Here is an 11,111-nt window from a genome sequence, read left to right as displayed (position 1 = left end):
AACTTACCTTCTTCTTGCAGTCGTCAGGCATTTTTTTCTTCCTTAGCAGGGGGGGCGGCGACATTGATTTGCATATGAATTAGCCGCGATATTTACATATGAATGGGCCGCGGCTTATTGATATGCAATTCACCGCGGCCCATTCATATGTAAATATCGGGGCAGGGGACAGGAACAGCGCCGGGCATCACTGGCAGCTCCGGAGAGGAGAGCACAGAGTAGAGACTAGAGAGAGCGGGGTGAGGAAGTGTTTTTTTGGCCTCCCCCACCAGCTCCCTCTAGTGTCTACTGTATAGTAGTGACGGCTCTGCTAAGAGCCGACCATCAGGCATAGCAAACCGGCCCAAACACAATCAGGTTGATTGTGTTCTGGCCGGCCCGGCCCACCGGGCAAGTGCCCGGTTTGCCCTATGGCCAGTCCGGCCCTGATTCTAACCATTTCTTTTTTTATGCAAAACAACAAATGTTTTTTTGCTAGAGACACACTTTGAATACAATAAAAGGGTTCTTGGCTGAATTTTATCGAAGGTACTCTTCATGAGAAGTGCCAAAAGAGCTAGAAGTGGAGAGAAGACTGTCACCTCACACCATATGCTTTTGTCTTTGGCTGAGTTCTTTCATTGAGATCTTTCACTCAGATCTCCCTAGCTCTTAAAATGGCACACTGTTTGTCAGGGGTGACAAGGGAAAATGGGATTCAAATGCAATATAAAACAGTGATCATCTGAAAATTACACCAAATTAGACCAGCAACATCTCTTTTGTATTTAATGTGAAATTATATTGTTATATAATTAGCACAGAGTGATTTTTATGAATCTTTGTTTTCACAAAATATTTGCTTACAGTATTAGTATTGTAATTACATTGATCTAGAGATGTGTTTCTTGCTTTTGTTTCTATGGAAAACTTGCTTCTAAAGTACCATAAACAAGACAAGTCTGTCCATTTCTCAATTTAATTAGATAGCTCACTTTGGTGTGAGAGACACTTAAAACAGAACTATGTGGTAACCTTTTTATCCCATAGTTCTTTTAAGGGTCATATGAAGCCCAATTCTGAGGGATGAGCACACATGCAGTGTATGTGCCAGGAATCGATAGCATCAGGCCAATAAGGAAGTCCAGTTTTCGTAGCAGTCCAAGGTCGATACAGGTGGAGGGGGTTCTCATGCTGTTATACAAGCCAAGGTCAGTGTGGGCAGCTGCGGTTCAGAAACAATAAACAAGCAGGAATCGGGAGTCAGGAATACAGGAACAAGGGTCTGAATGCTGAAGAGTTAGGAAAGGTCTGGACTCTGGGAAGCTGACTAATAACTGAGCACTGTGCTCTCTGAGCAGCATTGCTTCATAGGAAAGGTGTGCTGATTAGCAACTATCAGAGAGGGTGTGGTGACAGGTTAGCATTCACACATCTCATCTAAAACAGATCTGTAGGAGAAGATTGAGAAGACACTGTGCCTTGTGGCTTCCATATTGGGCAGGCGGCCAGCTGCTGTTTGTGGTTTGGGAGAGTGGCACAGGCAGCTTTAGATCCCGCGAGGGGAGAGGTATAAGTGGCATCACACCTTATATACATTATATTGAGTTTCTGCTTTACAGGGGATGCAGTAGCTAAGAAAGCTGATAACACTGTTTGAGATATCAGTTCCGTGCACATAGTTACAAGGACACTAGTATTTTTGGGAGGATCCAGATTTATGTTGTGTTCTTGCAAAATTGTACTTAGCCTGAAAAAAGAAAAAAAACAATACAACCACCATATCTAAGGAATGGTAAGTTGTGATATTTTAAGTTTTTATTCTTGGGTTTAAAAATCATTTAATATTTTTACCGCAGTGGGCATAAGTACTCCTTCTGTGGCAGCAGAGCCATGTAATATGTTTCTGTTCATATTTTTTCAGCCAACCCCCAGCTGTCTAGTGAAAGTTGCTTGATCACTTCCACAAGCCTTGCAGAATGCTCCCCTCAGCTGCTGTGCTCCCACTCTCCACCACCACTGGAGATTATCCCGTGCCCCCCCCCACACAAATGGAGGAGAGACCAGCAGCACCGCTGATCTCTGCTTCTCTCTAAAGGTGGAAGTGATGTGTATCGCATCACTTCCGCCATTAGCAGTCATTTATCTGGCTGCTATAGGAGCTGGTGAAGCAGATCTCAGTACATGATCTCCTCGCCAGTCTCTGAATGCAGAAAGTGATGTATATTACATCACTTCCACATTCAGCTGTCATTCCCGGATAAAGAAACCGGAGAGATTCTGGTGAAGCAGTGTTCTGCTTCATCAGCTTCTTTGGGGTTCTTAGAGACCCCTGATGTTTCCATAAAGAGGACCTGTCATTGTATATTTGTTATCACATATGGGGGCTCGTTATCCCCCCTATGTGATAGCAATAAAATTAAGTCTAAATAAAGGTTTAAAAAAATTAGTCACATATTTTAATAAAACACCCCAAAAAATGTATGTCCCTCACCCCAGCATGCACGCACATATAAACATAAATATGTGTTGGGTGTGCCTACGTGCAAACAACAGTGATTACGCCGCACATGTTGCATATCACCACAAACATTGGTGTGAGAGCAATAATTCTAAGGCCATCGGTCACTGTTAAAACTAAACTGATGAGCAGTAAAAGCTTTTAAAGTGTTCCCTAGGGCCAATTTTAGGCATGGCAGGTTTTTTTTTTAGTTGCGATTTTGCGGCCACACACAACTTTAACCACTTGACGTCCACCCGTAGTAAAAAAACAGACGGCACTGCAGCATTTGCGGGTTGCCGTCTCCAGACGGCAATTTTTTTCTGTGGGCACGCACGGGCAGAAAAGACCCGACCATTGCACACACCCGTTACCGGGTGTTTCACATATAGGCGATTAGCCCGCCGATCGTCTATATGTGCTCGTTCGCGTGGGTCCTAGAGACCCGTTCATTTCAGTACAGCGCTGCATGACGGAATAAATGTCAGTCAAAGTACCGCAGCGCTGAATACTGAAAAATGGCCTGGATGGGAAGGGGGTTTAACACCGCGGATGTCAACTGGTTAAAGCTTGGCATCAAAGTACCACAGCGCTGAATACTGAAAAATTGCCCGGTCAGCATGTGGTTAAGCAATTTTCAGGCCTAAATTGTGCATTTTAACAAAAAAAATTAAAAGTTGAAAAAACGGCTCTAGCAAAATGATTAAAGGGTATGCACATCTAGAATGTATTTTATAGTATGTTTGCCATCATACCTATGTTTTGTTAAGCCATATGGCAGCCACTAATTGAGTTCTATGGTTTTTCCTGTTTACAATGACACAAAAGTTTTAATTCTAGTACAAAGCGTGGCAAATGTATATACAAATTAATTTATTTACCTTTTTTGTGTTTTATTTTCTTTTTAAGTTTACAATTTAAAAAAATAAATACAATGAACAAAAACATTTTTTTTCTGTATGAAAAGTATAAAAACATTTAAAAAAATCCTTTTAGATTTAGCGCCTTGGCTATTTTTATTGGCCGCCCCAGCGATGATGTGATGTGATTATGCATGCATGTACAATCAGGAGAAACTTGTGAGCAGACAAAGTAGAACTTTTTTTATGGCAGAAGAAACATGCGTAGTCTCTTCTGCAATATAAGTGGCAGGATTAATGGGTTATAAGACTGTCAAATGGGGGGCACAGGAAAACAAAAACTGTTGTATTAAAGTCCAACTTACATCTACTTAAAAAAGCTCACAGGTGGACTTTTCCATTTCCTGTAACAGGCCAAGTTGTTCAGCAAAGGACAGTTAGAGGGTTGTGAAAATACATATCACACTGGCAAGAGTGCTTACACCTATCAGCTTTTATTCATATGACTTAAACCCTTTTCACCGAAAGAAAAGAAAATGTTGCTGTGACTGCCTTAAAAGTTAGGCTTTGATTTGTTTGTCTTATACTTAAATTCCATTTAAAACTACATCTAAGACTACACAGTCCACACGGTGACAACATTGCCGAGTGAGTTCACTGCAAAATGAACAACATTGTTGCAGAAAGTGGGAAAAATAATTGATCTTTTGGCAGGATAAACAAGTAATAAAATGATATTAGAAGGGAAAGTAAAAAAAAAAAAAACTAGTCTGAGCAGTTCAACAGCAAATTAATATGTTAAAGGATCAAAATAAAACTAAATAGTTGTCCAACACAACACTGACTATAATGCAATGAGAACAGATATAAAAATCAAGCTCTGACTATAATTTTGTAAGGGCTTCATACATGTAGTTTTATATATTTTATTTGAAATTTAAAAAAATCCTCAGTGCTGTATCCAGAAAGCCAGCACACAAAACATAAATACTGTATATGTCAAGGCACATTGCTGCACCAAGGCACCTCTGCAAAGTGTCTTCCCTAATTTAAATATGCACAACAACAGAAGGTTGTCTCATTCTGCTTAATAATTTAATTGCCTTGAGTGAGTCTGGACCTCAAGCATGTTGCTGTGACTTTAAGGGGCTTGACCAATGATTGACCAAAGTTAACATGATTTTACACCATGCTATTTAAAAGGTTTATAAAATTGACTTAATAGTATTCTTACTTGGACCATGCATATAACTATAATTCAGTTGTACTCATACCATATATAACCATATATGTATATACAAATGATCAGGTGTGAACTAAACCTAATATAGGAAGGAAAGAGATTTTTTTTATAATTTAACATAACCCATTCAAATAAATAAATACTGTTCATATATGTGTGTGTGTGCATATGTACACACACACACACACACACACACACTATATTGCCAAAAGTATTGGGGCACCTGCCTTTACATGCACATAAACCTTAATGACATCCCAGTCTTAGTTAGTTCTTAGGGTTTTATATTGAGTTGGCCCACCCTTTGCAGCTATAAGCCCTCGTTTTACACCTGAACATTTTGTAGCGTGTTCTACGCTCGACGAACGCTCTACAAAACGCTCAAAAAAATCCCATTTGTATTCAATGGTCTCGCTCCCACCTTGGCGTATTTCCGCCCGTCCCTAACACGCTACAAAACGGCCCACGCCTGAAAAGGTACAGGTACTACTTTGGGCCGTTTTGTTGCGCGTTTCCATTGGGATACAGCCAAGTAGCCTTTGGAAACGCACGACGGTCACGCGACTTTTTTACCGCGAATCGCGGTAAAAAAACGCGCAACAGACACGCATATGCAATACGTCTAGGTGTGAACGAGACCTAACAGCTTTAACTCTTCTGTGAAGGGGCCATCCCAAAACTGTCCCCACAAAGTTGGGAGCACGACGTTATCCAAAATGTCTTGGTATGCTGATGCCTTAAGAGTTCCCTTCACTGGAACTAAGGGGCCAAGCCCAACCCCTGAAAAACAACCCCACACCATATTCCCCCTCCACCAAACTTTACAGTTGTCACAATGCAGTCAGGCAAGTACCGTTCTCCTGGCAACTGCCAAACCCTGACATGTCCATGGCCAGTAGGGATTGCCAGTAGGGATGAGCCGAACACCCCCGTGTTCGGTTCTAACTCGAACTTTCGAACATGGAAAAAGTTCTAATTCGAACTTAGAACTCAATGCAAGTCTATGGGGGTAGAACTCAGAAAATTAAATGTCCCCATTTTGAAGCCTTATATGCAATTAATTGGCCATAAAAAGTGTATGGGGAACCGGGTACTGCCCTGGGGGACATGTATCAATGAAAAAAACACTTTTAAAAAATACAATTTTTAAAGGAGCAGTGATTTAACATCATTTAAATGAAACATTAAAAATAAAAAATTTAGAACACGTCTCCACTTCTCTAGAGTCCAGTGGCAGCATACTTTACACCACTGCATCCAATGCTTTGCATTGCACTTGGTGATGTAAGGCTTGGGTGCAACTGCTCGGCCATGGGAACCTATTCCATGAAGCTCTCTATGCACTGTTGTTGTGCCAGTCTGAAGGCCACACAAAAGTTTGGCGGTCTCTAGCTATTGACTCTGCAGACAGTTGGCGACTTCTGTGCGCTTCAGCATGTGCTGACCCCACTCTGTCATTTTACGTGGCCTACAACTTCATGGCTGAGCACTTCATGGCATGGTTCGTCACTCCATAGAACACATCTCCACTTTTCTAGAGTCCATTGGCAGCATACTTTACACCACTGCATCCGACGCTTTGCATTGCACATGGTGATGTAAGGCTTGGGTGCAACTGCTCGGCCATGGAAATCCATTCCATGAAGCTCTCTATGCACTGTTGTTGTGCCAATCTGAAGGCCACATGAAGTTTGCAGGTCTGACGCTATTGACTCTGCAGACAGTTGGCGACCTCTGCGTAGTGTGCGCTTCAGCATGCGCTGACCCCGCTCTGTCATTTTGCGTGGCCTAATACTTCGTGGCTGAACTAGCAAAACTAGCGCCAGATAAGAACCTCCTTCAGCCACAAATTGAATCTTGTGTACCTGGCAGGCCACCCCGTTAAAGATGAGGGATTACACTGTGTGAAACATAAAAAAGAAAACATAAAAAAACAAGTTTATACACCTGTGGCGGTGATTGGAATCTCTATCTCTATCTCTAATCTCTCTCTCTCTCTCTCTCTCTCTCTCTCTCTCTCTCTCTCTCTCTCTCTCTCTCTCTCTCTCTCTCTCTCTCTCTCTATATAGAGAGAGAGAGAGCCATCCGACCAGGGGTGTACTAGGATGCCTGTGGTCTGTGGTTGGAGAGTGTGAAATACAAGCACTTAATACCCATTTGTGGGTTTATTACAGGTTTATTACACAACCTGCCCAAAAGAATCCTGTATTTTACTTGATTAAATCAACTCTTAATTTGCCGGCATTTACATAAACCATGGCTAAATATAAAGTATTCAGTAAACTAAATACCATCTGTCCCCAGGGACTCAGTTATTCCCTCAGGCACCTCCATCTTCCCTCTCATATAGTATAAAAAGGTGAATCCAGGTAGTTAGTCACAACCCAAACATCAAAGACACCCCTACTCATCCTATGAAAGTCACATGTCACTGCAGTGGCCAGAATGAGTGGGGTTGTTTAGTCTACTTAGACTGCATGTTTTCTGGAAAGAATGCATGTGCTTGATGATTATTGAGATTATGTAGGCACCAATATGCATGGGTGATGGAAGGGTTGACTTCAATTGCTGACCGACTGAAAATGCTAGTTCTCTGCTGGTCTCAGATTTCAGTTTTTTTCAGATTAATTGATCTGGAATTTGCATGCAGCAATTCAGGAGCAAACCTGGATCTGCATGCTTGCTTCTGGTAAATGTCTTAGGAGATTTTAAATCCATTGAATCAGCAGGCCAGTCGGGCCACTAACAATTTCAGTATTACAGGTCAGTAATGGCAGCCTACATATTTCCTCAAAAGACACATTTACTTTATCCTTTTTGCTGCCACCAATGTATGTCATACATCACTGGCAGCGGACCCATTTAAACTGACTCTCGATAGCTATAGCAACTCTGTTTACATGGGGAAAGCTGACTTTCGGCCTTACACTGAAAGCGATTCTGGCAGCATGTTGGGTGCACCTAAAACAAAAACGACAATCACACTACACAGGTCAGGTAGTGCTGGGTGCACCAGAGTAAGAACAATAATTCTAGGGCCAATATGCATTGAAAACTATACTGATAACCTGTAGGGACCTGTAATGAACAATTTGGGTGGTGTATTTTGTCGCCGTTTCACGGACCCACATTTTAAATGGACATGTTGTATATCTATTTACTCATTGTAACCTCATCTTTTATATTTCATTTTAAAAATGGGGTATTGTTTTTTCGGGCACTACAATTAACTTAAATTCATTTTTTACAAACTATTTGGATTTGATAAAGTCTTGCACTAATACTGTGAGACATAAAACTTTGCAACTGCCACAGATTTATTTTACGGGGTCTCTGCTTTCAGAAAATATATAATGCTTGGTGTTTTAAGTAAAGGTGCCCATACACTGCACGATTATCGTACAACAATCGCGGGAAATCCCGTGATCGTACGATAATTGCAAAGTGTATGGAAGGCGTGCAACCATTTCTACTGTACGGTCGCACGTCTTCCGTCGAACAAGCAGGCTGGAAAACCCGCCGGGAATCGTACGATTCTCGGCGAGTTAGTGGCCTGCGTGTTCGACAACTGCTGAACGGGCCGGTGTGCGCACGCGCACACTGCCTGTTTACAGTCATCGGAAGACAAAAGTCTTGCAAGAGTTGTAAAGTGTATGGCCACCTGAAGTTTCAAGCCTTAAATTTGGATTATATATCATGTGTTGAAAAATAGGCCTTGGCAGCGTAGGGGTTAAACATGACTACCCAATAATCTGTCACGGCTGAAATACTCCACAGTGAAGGAACATGTTTATATGCAGGCAATATTTAAGCAGCAGCTTTTGCAGTCCCAGTCTCTACACAAATGTCAGCTTTACCAGGCTTTGTTGGAATGTTAAAAATAGCAGTGCCATTGTCCCCTGAGGTAGCTGATCTTTGTACAGACATGAAGCTCTGCTAGCACAGTACTGCATGATCCTTGAAACCCATCTCCAGGCAAAAATAAAACTGACAAAAAATGAAACTTGAAATGTGATATGCAATAGTAAAGTGTGTAGCACTTCAAAGTAGGAAGCAGATCCTTACCTATATATAACGAGCAAATAGGGCTGCCCTAATGTACATGTACATAATAACAAATTACACAGCAACAAGGTTTTTTAAACAATACCGCACATTGATAAGATTCGTTTTTACATTTATATTGAAAAACATATTGAAAGGACTATTCATCCCCTTTTATTCTGCCGAGAACCAGTGGATGTGAGATGTGAATCATTCATTCAAGAGCTGTAATAATGATACTGTAGATAATTCAGAGGAAGAAATAAAGCTCAGTCAATCCTGGAACAGAACTATTATGTACAGATGTAGTGGAAATGTACTGAGACACTTCCCCGGATTGCACACTAACTAGATATACCAGTACCGTATCTTGCTATTGAAGAACAATTCATGTTGGCCAAACTGGATCTAATTTGTAAAAACTGGAGAAAACAGAAGCACAGCCAATCAAATTTCACGTCAACTTTGAGTACATGCTAGAAAATTAGCATTGTATTGGTTGGTATGGGCAACAACCCTGTATTTTTAATCAGCACCACTGATAAATGTTGCAATGGGAAAAATATTCCTTTTGCAAATAAATAATTCCTCTATAAAAGGATTGTGCTATAAAAAATGAAAACTAAGAATAGTAAATTAGTATATGGTTCAGTATTAATATTGTATCAATACTCCCTCCCTCATTTATTATTACACAGAAACATGAGATGGTAAATAGTATCTGTGTTATTTGTTCTCCCTTGCAACTAGAACAATGCAGGAATTACAGGATAAAGGTATTCCTTCTGTATCATAGAAATCATTTTGTGTGCATCAAATAGTTTGTAAAACAATGCAATACTAAATGTACATCCTTTATGAAATTGCAACATTGAATATGATGTGTTATGTTTAATCCTAGGTATGGCTACTGAGGCAATGGTTGGTACTTTTGTATTCTCGGCAAGCTCTGGTGGCCTACCGCAGAATGAGATAACATTTGCTGAAATTCTGAAAACACAAGGCTATTCTACTGCAATTATTGGTAAGTTTGAATGCTACATTACCCTTTACCATCCATGACAGTAAAACTTTACCCATGCTTATTTCTTGACTTTTAGTCCCATTTCACACATAGGCATTTTGTTGCTCAAAAGGTAAGTGCTACAAAACTCTTAGAGAAACTTTACCCACATCATCAAAATTACAACAAAGGCACCTTTAGAGATGTTTAGTAATGGCATTCTACAAACAGATACTTTTAGATAATTGTCAGCTTTTTATTCTTTGCCTACCTTATTTTTCTTTCTTCCTCAGTCTTCTCACAGTAGCCATTTTTACTAAGGGCAAATTAATATATCTCCCTTTTACTTCCTGGAACTTTTGCACATGCAAACAATTTGCACAAAAATATTTTTGGATAGAATAGGGAAGGGATATAACCTCTGTTAGGTGTTTCCTGTTGTGCATTGGCTCCATCGCCCAGGTAAAAAAAACAGCAGGTTTTTTTTACCTGGGCGAGAAGTGAGGGCAAATCTCCAACAGGGATCCATGCAGCAATAAAAACATGTTTTTTGCTAGTTTATGGGAAAGCTTGGACCCTCATCAGCTTTTTATTTGTCTATGTCTCAAGATTTTTGCCTCATTTCCCAATGACTCCCCAGTTAGACATTAGACAGCAATAAAAATGTGGCAGAGGTTTTAGTCTCCATTCACACCAGGGTGTTTGTAGCTCGTATTTTTCAGCACTGAAATCTCCACACAAGCCTGTGAAGTATGCACTTCTTTTTAGGAAGGCCAGCACAATGTGACCCTTTTTTCCTATTCCTAATAACGCTGATCTGCCCAAAAAAGAAGCTTGTATACATTTTTCCAGCAACTGGCTTTTGTCCTCAGTGTGACGCTGTGCTGAGACGTGAACGGGGACTATAGAAATCAATAGGATTTCTTGTGCAGAGCTTTTTTGTGCTAAAAAATATGAGCTACAAATGCTGTGTGAACGGGGACTTACTGTAATTATGCTGCACCTATGAGAGTGTTCCTACTAATAGCATCAGGAGTTTCTACATACAGTATGTTCTTGTGCATGGGAAGGTTTCTGTACACCTGACAAAGGGCTACAATGTAAGCCCTGAAACAGAAAGCTGTCGACATGTTTTAACACACTGTGAATGAAGTTCTTTTTTTTTCATCAAACTTCTGGTATTATCCTCTTAGCTGCATAGATAAGAGGGGTATATTTATGCTCAGAATTTTTCATGAGGCTTTCTGCTAGTGCTGGTAAACACAGTCATGAATGGAGTGATTTTTCTGAAACTACAAATGTTGCCATTGGACACTGTCAATTTGGCCTATTAAGTGGCAACGTTTGCTTAAATAATTAATGTGTGGATAGGAAGGGGTTGTATTTAGGCTAGCTTACTTTACTGAATGTATTGTACTTTGTGTTTTTGTGTATCTGATTGTTATTTGTGTGCAGTGTCACTTTGATTTTTTTTATATCCTT

At 40.5% G+C, this 11,111-nt stretch overlaps 1 protein-coding gene across 1 annotated transcript in view; it reads left to right on the top strand.

The window, feature by feature from the left end:
* LOC108793972 (steryl-sulfatase-like) overlaps positions 1-11,111 on the top strand; it is a 117,640-nt gene that overhangs the window by 21,220 nt on the left and 85,309 nt on the right. Inside the window, exon 3 of the mRNA XM_018564936.1 lies at positions 9,528-9,650. Coding sequence (XP_018420438.1) covers positions 9,528-9,650 — 123 coding nt within the window. The remainder of the gene's footprint in view (positions 1-9,527; positions 9,651-11,111) is intronic.

This window comes from Nanorana parkeri, unplaced genomic scaffold, assembly GCF_000935625.1.
Source record: "Nanorana parkeri isolate BGI_ZX_2015 unplaced genomic scaffold, ASM93562v1 scaffold797, whole genome shotgun sequence".
NCBI classification, from domain to species: Eukaryota; Metazoa; Chordata; class Amphibia; order Anura; family Dicroglossidae; genus Nanorana; species Nanorana parkeri.
This window is presented reverse-complemented; position numbering and strand designations above follow the sequence as displayed.